At 45.5% G+C, this 12,701-nt stretch overlaps 1 protein-coding gene across 1 annotated transcript in view; it reads left to right on the plus strand.

The window, feature by feature from the left end:
• The window catches only part of ACSS2 (acyl-CoA synthetase short chain family member 2), a 63,938-nt gene extending 51,959 nt beyond the window's left edge, over positions 1 to 11,979 (plus strand). Inside the window, exons 9-19 of the mRNA XM_007934583.2 lie at positions 1,885 to 2,022; positions 3,165 to 3,335; positions 3,652 to 3,785; positions 3,987 to 4,119; positions 4,201 to 4,257; positions 4,452 to 4,532; positions 5,890 to 5,998; positions 10,476 to 10,544; positions 10,883 to 11,059; positions 11,651 to 11,725; positions 11,852 to 11,979. Coding sequence (XP_007932774.1) covers positions 1,885 to 2,022; positions 3,165 to 3,335; positions 3,652 to 3,785; positions 3,987 to 4,119; positions 4,201 to 4,257; positions 4,452 to 4,532; positions 5,890 to 5,998; positions 10,476 to 10,544; positions 10,883 to 11,059; positions 11,651 to 11,725; positions 11,852 to 11,979 — 1,272 coding nt within the window. The remainder of the gene's footprint in view (positions 1 to 1,884; positions 2,023 to 3,164; positions 3,336 to 3,651; positions 3,786 to 3,986; positions 4,120 to 4,200; positions 4,258 to 4,451; positions 4,533 to 5,889; positions 5,999 to 10,475; positions 10,545 to 10,882; positions 11,060 to 11,650; positions 11,726 to 11,851) is intronic.
• The last annotated feature ends 722 nt before the right edge of the window (positions 11,980 to 12,701 follow it).

A 12,701-nucleotide genomic window follows, 5' to 3' on the forward strand; every position in this document is an offset into this window, starting at 1 on the left:
CTTACATGTTCCTAGTCCCTTTTCTATGACAGGTCACATCAGTACTGTAGTCTAGCACCATTTGTCCAAAATAATATTGACACATTTCTGCTAAAAAATACATAAATACCCTCATCTCATGCAGATTGTTTGGTGGGGGGAAAAAGTGTCCATGTGACACGTGGCTCTTCCACTAAAAAAATAAGGTGTATTCTTGTACTTTACAGCTGGTGGACAGCTTCTTTCATTTTCTTGTCATGTTTAATGGCGATCTCACTTGACTTGGGCTTGTCATTCTTAGGATGCTCACATGCCGAAAACTACACGTTCTAGGTAGCTCGGGGCAGGTACAGAGAGAGGGGTGTGGTTGGAGAGTCATTGTATAATTTATTGAGGTATGTGTCTATTTTTTTTTTTTTTTTTTTTTCGTATCTATGTGGTGGGAGAAGGGTATTTCTCTCACACTGCCATGTCAGGGCCATTGAATATATAAGCAGCTAATGGTTATGAAAGATTTTGTAACCAGCCATAGCAAACTTCAAACAGCTCCCATTATCATCTCCCAGAGGAACCCAAGTGAGCACTGGACTAATCTCTGTCCCTCCAGACATTCACCAGTTCTCCCCCTTCTCCCTTGGGGCAATTCAAAGTTTAATGTTTACAAGGTAATGCCTTTCTCTTTTGATGTTCCCCAAATCCTGTAAGACCATTAGGGCAAGAATGATTATTCTCATTTTAAAAAGGAGTGACTTGAGAAAATGTGACTTGCCCAAGGTCATATATGTTAGGAAGTGGCAGAACTGGGATTGAAATCCAGTGCAGTTTCTGGACAGAATCAGGGACACCAATTTCACCAGCTGAGAATGGACTCAGAAAATTGGTTATTCAAAGAGGTGATGTAGTCAAGAAAGGAAAGGAGTTTGGAGAAATTCCAGGCACTTGGATATAGAGGATATCCCTCTACCGGGAGAAGTAGTCCAGCTTGGCCATTTTCTACCAGCTTGAATGAAGGCTTCTAGCTGATTGGAACCTGCTCCCTTAAGCAAACATCTCTATGGGAAACCCCATTGGTGCCAGTCCTATAAGGGCAGGGGCAGAGCTAAGGGAAGTACCTGTAGATGTACGGAAGATCTGGACATGCAGGCAAAGGTGCTTGGACCAAGATCTACTGACTTCTTTTGCTATCAACTAACAAGGCCAGATGCCCACCTTGCCTGTGAACTCGCACTAATCTCGCACTTCTGAATTGTGTGGTGTGATGTCCGCATCCCTGCTGATGAGCCAATGACCCCTTAGTCCATGTGTGTGCACAGGCCTGTGTTCACATAGTCATTAATAAAACAAAAATTTATTGAGTGACTTTGCTATGTATGGAGGAACTAGAATTAAAAAAAAAAAAAAAACCCAGACATGTCACTGTCCTCATAAATATCACTGTCTAGTTGTGGCAGCAGTAATCAAGTAAACAACTAAATAAAATGATTGGAAATATGTGCTGTCTGGGAAAGAAATATGGTGTTGTGATCAAGAATAAGAGCAAGGGTAGGAGTAAGGCATGGGACTCTACAAGATGCTGTTCAGGGAAGCCTGTCCAAGAAAGTGACATTTAAGCTGAGAATTGAATGATAAGAAAGGATCAACCAAGTGGCCGTCCTCAGCCTGAGGCCAGCTAAGGGGAATTCTGAGGTAGGAGTGGGGCAGGGATGCCAGGGTGCTGGACGTGCCCAGGAAGCCTTGCTGTTCTGTTCCTGTTTTCTCTGCTCCATTCCATCCTCAAGGACCCTTCCTCCCTTGAGGCCCCTTCCCTCTGCTAGTTCCACCTCAGCCCTCCAGATGCAAGGTCTTGCCCACACCTTGACTTTTCACAGTTCTTCCTTGCCTGTTTCTGTATTCCTCCCACTACAGATCTCCTGGAACCAGGGGGTTGACTTGTGGTGGCATGAGCTCATGCAAGAAGCGGGGGATGAGTGTGAGCCCGAGTGGTGTGATGCTGAGGACCCACTCTTCATCCTGTACACCAGTGGCTCCACAGGCAAACCCAAGGCAAGTGTGTACGTATGTGTGTGTGAGAGAAGGAAGTTTCTGAGGAGCATGTAATGACATCAATTTTATTCTGCAACCCTGAGTTTCAGTAATGTCACATTACTTTTAATGCACCCTTACTACCAGTGTGAGACAGTTAAGGTAGGGGCCTTCATGGTACCCAGAAAAGGAGAAAACAGTCAGTCCATGTGGTTGACATAGATGGTCCTTCCCATGTCCACATGGTTTGCTTGAAGGAGTTTCCTTGTCAACTCAAGGCCAAAGGTGGGCACCAGGATCCCTCTTGGACTCCTAGGACCACAGCTCTTAAGAGTTCAGTCCTTTCCACATGCCACACTATTAACATCTAGTCAGTTTCCAGAGCATAGTGTGGGAACTAGGCATTGACCTCCACCATTCCTGGAAACACTTAAAAAACCTGACTCTTCCATTTACTTGAAGGCAATGTCACTGTACCTTTCACCTACCCATTCCTAATTTCTTCTCTCCACATGCTTTGGACTATCCCTGTGTGGGCCTTTGGAAGCATAATTTTGGCCTCTCCTTCCTGGAGTTGGTATAGAGATGGAGTGAGCAAAAAGGATTAGCTTTTTTTACTCCCCTACTAACTTATTCTGTTCATATATAATTGAATATATGTGTACAAATACACAACAGAGAAGCTATTAGATGTGTGGTAGAAGTGTACATGTATGAGAGTAATGTAGGTGACTCAGAACTACCATCTGAGGGTGCGATAAAAAATGGACTGACTATGCATGTGTGAGGAGCCCTCATGGCACAGTGGCTAAGTGCTCGGCTGCTAACTGAAAGGTTGGCGGTTCAAACCCACCAACCTCAGGAGAAAGATATGGCAGTTGGTTTCCATGAAGATTTACAGCCTTGGAAACCCTATGGGGCAGTTCTATTCTGTCCTGTAGTGTCACTATGAATTGCAATCAACTCAGTGGCAGTTATTTATTTATTAAATTCATGTGTTTGGGTGCAAGGGAGATGAGGTGGGAGCGTGGAAAAAAAGGAGATTGAAGAGAGATGGATGCTGTGAAGGGGGTGCTGCTGGCAGGGCCACATCCCTGAGGAAGCTCTCCTGGTCAGTGGGAATGGGCACAGAGCCTCAACCTAAGGCCCTATTCTTCCCACAGGGTGTGGTACACACAATTGGGGGCTACATGCTCTATGTGGCCACGACCTTCAAGTACGTGTTTGACTTTCACCCGGAGGACGTGTTCTGGTGCACAGCAGACATTGGCTGGATCACTGGTCATTCCTATATCACTTACGGGCCACTGGCTAATGCTGCCACCGGTGTTTTGGTGAGAAGGGAGCTAGGACCTACGGCCATTTGGCCTAGAGTTGGGGATGGACAAGATGATCCTGGGTGACTACCTCCCAAAGACACTTACTCTAGAGGCAAGAGGGTTTACACAATGACCTGTTTCCTGGGCTTTGGAGAAAGAGGAATTCTGAGGGGTTTGTGTACATTGACTAGGAGGGCCTCTTGGCTTATGTAGTCAGGGAGTAAAGATACTGGGGTTGGTCAGAAAGGGCAAAATACTGAGCCTGAGGGTATGGTTGGGGGATGGTGGGGTTTGGAAAAGACCAGGGATGACCAGACTTCACTGGGGTTAGTTTGCGGGGATCCCCACATATCCAGACGTGGACCGCCTGTGGAGCATCGTGGACAAGTACAAGGTGACCAAGTTCTACACAGCACCCACAGCCATCCGCCTACTCATGAAGTTTGGAGATGAACCTGTCACCAAGTGAGATCCCTCTCCTCCCTAACTGCTGCCCTGTGGGTGTCTCTTAGAGCTAAGTGCTGGCTTGGGTGCATAGTCTATTCCATTCTACTGTCCCAACACCCTGGCCTAGAATACGGGAGGGGCAGGAGAAGAGCCTGGGTGTGTCTTCCTGGATCCCAGTAGTGCTCAGAGCCTTCCTCTTTCCTCATTTCCCTGCCCAAGGCATAGCCGGGCATCCTTACAGGTACTAGGCACAGTGGGTGAACCCATCAACCCTGAGGCCTGGCTGTGGTACCACCGGGTGGTAGGTGCCCAGCGCTGCCCCATTGTGGACACCTTCTGGCAGACAGAGACAGTGAGTGAGGGGTTCAGAGGGCTGGGGCTCAGGGACAGTGTGCAAGGACTGACTCACACCCCTAATTTCTGACTTCCACAGGGTGGCCATATGCTGACCCCCCTCCCTGGTGCCACACCCATGAAGCCTGGTTCTGCTGTGAGTATGGCTACCCTGGCTGGTTTGGGGCTAGGCAGGGAGAGGGCCTTGGAGCATTTGTTCTATGTAGTGGGTGAGCACTGGACTGATATGTGTGTGAGGAAATTGGGGTGCCAGGCTTTCTTGGGAGAGGTAGGGAGTTGAATCAGTCGCCTCATTCCTCTCCTTAGGCACTGTCTCCCATTTGCTTCTAGACCTTCCCATTCTTTGGCGTAGCTCCTGCAATCCTCAATGAGTCTGGGGAAGAGTTGGAGGGTGAAGCTGAAGGTTATCTGGTGAGCCCTTGGTCCTTGGGGTTTTTTGAGGGTAGGAGAGTATCCACAAAGGGGTACTATACTTGCTGTAAATTTTAGAATCTAACTTCTCTTGGTAGTTGCGGGGAGGAAGCTCTGTTGTTGGGGGTTTACCCTCTGCTGAAAGACCTTGGGGGGATCCTTCTGGATACTTGGCTTGCATCTCTGACCTTGGGACCATGGGACTCCTGAGGGCCCTTTTGCAGCCTGCTCAGAAACCTCTAAGACAACTTTTTGGGTTGGATGACTTAGTCCCACCTCTTCCCTTGACAAACATTCTAGAGTAAAACGACATTTCAAACAGTGGAAAATCACCTAGGCTCCGGATTCAGCCTGCCTGGGTTGAAATCCTGGCTCTGCCTCTTCTGTGACCTCAGATAAGTTACCTAGCCTCTCTGAACTTAAAGTTGCTTAAATATAGAATGGGGTTATAATGGTACCCATGTCTCCTACTGGATTGATTAAGTTAGATAATCCATATAAAGGTTTTAACACAGAACCTCACAGTTAGTGCTTGATAAATGTTAGCTATTATTGTGGTTATTATATCAGTACTTTTGGGAGCTCTGGTATAGTTCCTAAGGCATTTGACCGCTAACCAAAAGGTTTGCAGTTGAAACCCACCAGCAACTCCTTGGAAGGAAGATTGGGCAATCTACTTCCATAGTGATACTGCCTCGGAAACCCAAGGAGGGGTCGCTATGAGTCGGATCTGATTCAATGGCAGTGAGCTTGAGCTATATTAGTACGTGTAGGGACCTTGGAGACCACCAGCTCCCATTCACCACCCCCACTTCACTTTCCCAAGAGCAAGTTAGTAACAGGCACAGAACTTGAATCCAGGCCTTGATACTTAGCCTAGAGTTCTGTCCATCTCAACAATCTGCTGCTACAGAATGCTATTAATGGGGGCTATAATTATTTGCTCATGTATGTGGGCAATAATAAGTCTTTTCATTCATACATCAAACTGAAACTGCTTTCCTGAGAGATTACCCAAAAGACTCAAATTTACTAAATGCTTATCACTAACAACACTGCTAGGTAACTGTCATGTACTATTTAACTTAAAACTCAGGATAATTTTGGAAGGTAGATGACTTTCTGATTTACAGACAAGGATCCTGAAGGTCAGAGAAGTCATTACCCGAGGTCACACAGGTACTAAATGCCACAGTTGGGACCTAAGCCAGGATTATCTATCTCCAAAGCCTGTACTTTCTCCTGCTTCTCAGGAATGGCATTCAGGAAAATTTCCCCTCAGGTTTGGCACAGCTATGACTGTCTTCCAGTGAGACAGTGTAGCAGATGTGACCACTGTGTCTTCTTCACTCCCCAGGTGTTCAAGCAGCCTTGGCCAGGTATCATGCGCACAGTCTATGGGAACCATGAACGGTTTGAGACCACCTACTTTAAGAAGTTCCCTGGGTACTACGTGACAGGAGATGGTGAGCCATGTCCCTTTCCTTTGCATTTTCATAAAACATTGATTGGGGTAAAGAAGAGGAGAGAGAGGAACACATCATACGTGTCAGTGTCTGGTGTCCAGAGCTACAGAGAAGACTTGAAGACAGGAATGAGTATTGCTGGCAGGCCTGGCATCCCTGAAATGTGATGCATGAGGAAAGAGGTTTTACTTTCCATTGCTTCTGTGCTGAAAGAGATGGGACATGTGGCATTGTGTTACTATGTGATGTTATGTTCCCATGTTTGGACCCTGGGGACATGGATTGATGGACATGGATCTGTCCATGCATTAAGCCATTCATCCATAAGTGTTTATTGAGCATCTACTATGTTCAGGCAAAGTTCTAAGCACGGGAGATATTACCATGAATAAGCTAGGTACAGTCCCTGCTCTTACAGAGCTTACATCCTAAACGGGGGAGAAAAAAAAAATCCAGCAAAAACAAACAAATAAACAAACCCCTGCTAGTAGGTAGCAATAAGTAAGAAACTTTGAAGAAAAAGAAACAGGACAATGTGATAAAGTGTCCGCAGGGATGGCCAGCGGACATGGAATGATCAGAGGTTTCCTGAAGTAACCTTTGAGCAAAGACCTGATGGGTGAGAAAGGGCCAGGCATGGGAAAACCTGGAGTAAGAGTGTTCTGGGCAGAGGGACACAAGCTTGAAATATCTTAGGAACAGACTGAAGTCTGCGTGGCTAGAATATAGTGAGCAAATGGAAGGAAGTTCATGAAGTTGGAGAGGTAGATTACATAGAGCCTTGTGGGCCATGGTAAGGAACTTCATTTATTCTAAGTACAGTGGGAGATCGTTAGGGATTTTAAGCAGGGGAGTGAGAGGAACCGATTTACTGTTTGAAAAATAACTTCCTGAGAATAGACTTTAGGTGGGTGTATAGTTATTTATAGGAGCTCTGGTAGCGTAGTGCCTCAGCTATTTGACTGCTAATCAGAAGGCTGGCGGTTCAAACCCACCAGCCACTCCTCAGAAGGAAAATGGGGCAATCAACTTCTGTAGTGATACTGCCTTGGAAACCCAAGGAGGAGTCGCTATGAGTCGGGTCCAACTCTACAGCAAATAACAACAACAACAACAACAGTGAAAGACATAAAACTAAAGTGACATGCGACATGGGTCGATGCTTTTTTGTTGTTGTTCGTAGTGTTCCCTCCCCTCCCACCCCTGGAAACCAACAAAGAAAGTTTCATTCCATATATAAACATTTCCTTGACTTTTTATAATAATGAACTAATACTATAATTGTCCTCCTGTGATTGACTTATTTCACTCAGAATAGTGGCCTCCAAGTTATGCAGTGTTTTGCAGATTCTGCATTATTTAGGGTTGTATAGTATTCCATTGTGTCTATGTACCACAGTTTGGTTATCCATTCTTCTGTTGATGGGCACGTAGGTTGTTTCCATCTTTTTGCTATTGTAAATTGTGCTGCAATGAACATGGGTATGCATATATCTGTTCTTGTCCTGCCTCTCACTTCTTCAGGATATACACCTAGTAATGGAATTGCTGGGTCAAATAGTACTTCTAATTCTAGCTTTTTAAGGAAAATCGTACTGTTTTCCACAGTGGTTGTATCATTTGACAGTCCCACCAGCAGTGTATGAAAATCCCAATCTCTCCACATCCTCACCAGCATTTGTTATTTTCTGTCTTGTTGAAATTTGCTACTAGTGCTGGGGCAAGATGATAAGCTCACTATTGTTTTGATTTGCATCTCTCTAATGGCTAATGATCCTGAACATTTCTTCATTTATTTGCTGGCTGCCTGAATATCCTCTTTGGTGAAGTGTCTATTCATGTCTTCTGCCCATTTTTTAATGGGATTGTTAATCTTTTTGTTGTTGAGGTGCTGGAGTTTTCTATAAATTTTAGAGATAAATTCCTTGTCAGATATGAAATTATTGACAAGTATGAATTTGTTGCTGTTATTTTGTTGTGTTCTTTGTCGTGATGTCGATTTCTTTGTTCCATATAATTTTCTGTGCTGAGCTTGTTTTGTTTATGAATCGCGTTATCACTTCTTTCGTTGCTATCGTTTTAGTATTTGCCAAATATTTGTGCTGGTCCTCTTTTTCATTTGGATGTGAAGGTTTATATTTTTCTTTGAGGTTACCCTGTGATTTATAATTTTCTTCCCAAGTTTAGAACAGTCTATTCTATCTTGCAGTTGTCTTGACTTCCCAACCATTTAGAAGTTCTGTAACTACACAATGTTTTCCCCTCTTTTTGGTTTGTAGTTGTCCTCATTTGTCAATTGATGTCTCTGGTTCCCTGTATATAATCTTGTAGGCTTATTTTCTTTGGATACTTCCATAATTGGGTTGGTTTCTGGATTATATCATCATGTGTGTTAATTATTGGTTGTTGTTTGAAGTTGTTGGTTCTCTGTCCAAAGGACTCCCTTTAGCATCTCTTGTAAGGTTGGTCTGGTTTTAATGAATTCCCTTAATTTCTACTAATCTGGAAATGTCCTAATTTCACCATCATATTTGAGGGACAATTTTGCTGGGTATATAATTCTTGATTGGAAATTTTTCTTTCAGGGTTTTATATATACCATCCCATTGTCTTCTCGCCTGCATGGTTTCTGCTGAGAAACACGAGCTTAGTCTTATTGGTTGCCTCTTGTAGGCTTTTTGCTTTTCCTGTGCTGCTTTCAGGATTTTCTTTGTCTTCAGTTTTGGTGAGTTTGATGATAATCTGTCCTGGTGATTTTCTTTTGGGATCTATTCTGTTTGGAGTTCCTTGGACTTCCTGAATGGATATATTCTCATCTTTCATCATACCAGGGAAATTCTCTTCTGACAAATCTTCTACAATTTTCTCTGTCTCTTCCTGTTCTGGAATTCCAATTACATGTATGTTATTCCTTTTGATGGCATCCCACGTGAACCTTAGGCTTTCTTCATTTGGATCTCTTTTCTGATTAATCCCTTTCCAAAGAAGTATTAAGGTATTTGCCTTCAGTCTCACTAATTCTGTCTTCCATTAATTCAATTGTACTCCTTTCCCATTCAATATGTTATCTATTTCTGAAAATTTAGTATTAGTCTTCTGGATTTGTGTGTGTAGATTCTGTCTCATTTCTAATTTTTCATTGTTTTTGTCATTTTGTTCTTGTGTTGTCTTTCAAACTTGTTCTAGGATTTTCTGTTTTCCTCAATTTTGTTGGTGTTTTCCTTGATCTGTTTCTCAATCCATTGAAGGTACCTAAATATAATTCCTTTGAATTCCTTATCAAGGAGTTCCAATGCTGCTTCTTCTGCAGAGATGTGTTTTGGGTCTCCATCCTGGTCCCTTATTTCTCCTGGTTTATCTTGTTTCTTTATGTAGACTGTGATGATCTGTTGTCTCTGAGGCATTGTGACATTTTTGTGTTTATATTTAATTAGTGATTGTATATTGGAGTGACTTGTCCATAATTTTCATTTTGTTTGTATGCTATCTACGTAAGCAGGGTACTGTGCTCCTCTGTTCACTAGTTGGCAGCACTTATACCTTCACCACCTGTCTCCTTTCCTGGTATCAGCCTCCCATATGTTTCTGCTGCCCTTGGCAAACAGAACCTATTCTTAGGTCCTTGGACTCTGAATGAGAATGCTGTCACTTTAAATATCCAAAATGGCCACCACTTGTAAACATTCAAAATGGCTACACCCTCGGTCACTTTAAATATCCAAAATGGCCACCACTTGTAAACAATCAAAATGGCTGTACCCTCCAGATAGCCAAAAGTCCACAGCTCAGGTTGTCTCCCTCCTTGCTGTGTCCCTCCCTAGTCATAGGCCAACAGCACAGTTGTCCCTGCAGCCTGTGGTGACCACAGCTGATCTTTAGGTCAATTCTCAGGTCCCAACACCACTTAGAAATATTCAGGCTGTTGGTGCCGTCAGGGTAGCTGACAGTCCACCACTCCACCATCTGTGTACTCAGTGATTTCGTTCAGGTTTTTCCACTAGTTGGTGCCTAATCCACTTCTATACTGTTCCTGTCAAAGCTCAGGGCTCCAGGATTATCTTCTGTATCTCTGTCAATTGGTTTCTCTGTTCTTTGTTGAAGAGGGTCTGGGAAGCTTGTCTGCCTATTCCACCATCTTACTGGAAGCCCCTGCAGCCAAGTCAGAAGCTGCAGTATCTTTTATAACCTGCTTTGAGAACTGACATCCCACCACTTCTGCCATATTCTAGTGGTCACACAGACTAGTAAAATGATAAAGGAGACTTAGACTTACACTGAGGTATGACTACCAGGAGGCAGAGATCACTGGGGCCATCTTGGATGCTGGCTGCCAGAGAGAGCAAGAGTGGAAGCAGGAAGCCATGTTAGGAGGCTACTGGAGTAGGTGTGGCAGTTGGTAAATGTACATTTATTCCTACTGTGGGATGTGTATTATGTTGTGCATTTCTTGGTGTGTGACCTCACCTCTGCTTCCCAGGCTGCCGGAGGGACCAGGACGGCTATTATTGGATCACTGGCAGGATTGATGACATGCTCAACGTATCTGGTGAGGGCCAGGGACCACTTTCCCATCTCATTAGCTTTGCCCTGCTGGCAACTCCCAGCCAAAGCCTTCTGAGAGCACCAGTACAGGCCTTTGGCCAGACCATGCCTGAGGTACAACACTGACTTATGGCCCCGGTTTCGGAGGAAGAGATGAACACTGGAATGTCCTAAAGGAGGGGAACCAGGTTGGTGGGGTAACTGGAAAGATGCCATGTGAGGAATGAATGAAGGGCCTTCTCCATTTGGCCAGACTTGGCCTGCCCTGTGGGTTCAGTAGAGCAGAGGCTGGGGTGAGAAATTGGGATCTCTCTCTCATGGCACTTCCTTCCCCTTGACCAGGACACCTGCTGAGCACAGCTGAGGTGGAGTCGGCGCTCGTGGAACACGAGGCTGTTGTGGAAGCCGCTGTGGTTGGACACCCTCATCCTGTGAAGGGTGAATGCCTGTACTGCTTTGTCACCTTGTGTGATGGCCACACCTTCAGCCCCACCCTTACCGAGGAACTCAAGAAGCAGAGTGAGGAGCCTCCCTGGGCAGGGACTGCGGGGTCTGTCTTGGTAGCCCAGTTACCACAGCAAGTTATTGAGGGGAAGGAGCAAGCTGCTCCCCAAACCATGAACAGATCCCAGGGGGCTCCAGTGATCGGTTGTCCTCTTCCTGCTCAGTCTCCCACTAGTATCTCCACTAGGATAATAAGCATCGCTAACATTTATAGACCACTTCTCTGTGCCACCAAAGGGCTAAGTGGTTTAAATGCATTATCCCATTTACTCCCTACAGTCACCCCCATGAAATAGACCTTGTTACCCTCATTCTTCTAAAGATGAAGAAACTGAGGTTCCGGAAAGTTAAATCACTTGCTAATCACTGCTAGTAACCCCAGCAGGGTGATTCCAGAACCTGAGTTCCATTCTGGTAGATTAAGATAAAATGAGAGTAAAGAGATGATGTGCTAGAAAGAGACAGACAGATAGGCAGTGAGCCTGAGAATGACTCTGTGGTCAGGGCCTTGAAGATGAAATAGGTGGGAAACAAAGCCATCTCTACCTTGGTTTCCGGGGGCCTGGCTAAAGATGCTGAAGAAATGCTTGATGATGTTGGTTACAGTTAGAGAAAAGATCGGCCCCATTGCCACACCGGATTACATCCAGAATGCACCTGCCTTGCCTAAAACTCGCTCAGGTATGCTCCGAGGCCCCTCTGTGATTGGCTGAGGCCAAGGGTGGGGGAGTATGTGTGCATGGGAGCCTTTGGCAGGGGGTGGGTCAGTGCTGTCACCAGGTGACCAAAAGCCTGTGGTTCCCCCAGGGAAAATCATGAGACGTGTGCTTCGGAAAATCGCTCAGAATGACCACAACCTGGGGGACACATCTACTGTGGCTGACCCATCTGTCATCAGCCACCTCTTCAGCCACCGCTGCCTGGCCACCCAGTGAACAAGACCCTGACTTTTACCTGTGATTCCCCATTTGGCTCTCAAAAGTTGTGCCCATCCACCCTGCCCCCCATGGAGGAGTGCTGAGGGCTAGTGCTGCTCACCCACACCACCTCTCTCAACCTGCTGCCTGGGACTGAGGACCAGATTTGCCCCTGGGCGGAGAAAACTTCCTGTGACTGCCAAGCAGACGGGACAGGGCCCAGGTCAACCTCACACTCCTATAAGCTCAGCCTGCAAAGAGCCCTCAGAGCCCAGAACTTGGATCTGAAGGTTATGTCCCCAACCAACATTACGTGTTGAGAGGGCAAGTGAGGGCCTCGACTGAAGCAGGGAGCAGCTCTGTAACCCTGCCTCAGCTCTCTCAGGAAGCACCAGCACTTACACTGGGCATGTACTTGCACTTAGAAATGCCTACTCGTGGTCCTGGGACAATTACTATTTTTTATAACACTTTGCTGGTTCTGTTCGGGGTTTAAATTCTCTTTAGTGCCAGATGATGACAGTGCTGTGTGCCCATTTGCTCCAGGGGCTATGAGGGTAGATTTGGTCTCCAGAGGGTTTTCAGATAATCTGCTTCACTGAGAGAGTAGACATGTTGTGTTCCTAGTACCAGAGGAACTTGTCTTCCCTGTCCTCTGTTCCCACCCTGCTCTGAACAGAGCCCTGCCCATAAGAAACTCTCAGATGAAACTCTTCTTGCCTCAGTCATGTTCAAGCCCT

Source organism: Orycteropus afer, unplaced genomic scaffold (genome assembly GCF_000298275.1).
Source record: "Orycteropus afer afer isolate SDZICR_OR568_19922 unplaced genomic scaffold, OryAfe1.0 scaffold00020, whole genome shotgun sequence".
NCBI lineage: Eukaryota > Metazoa > Chordata > Mammalia > Tubulidentata > Orycteropodidae > Orycteropus > Orycteropus afer.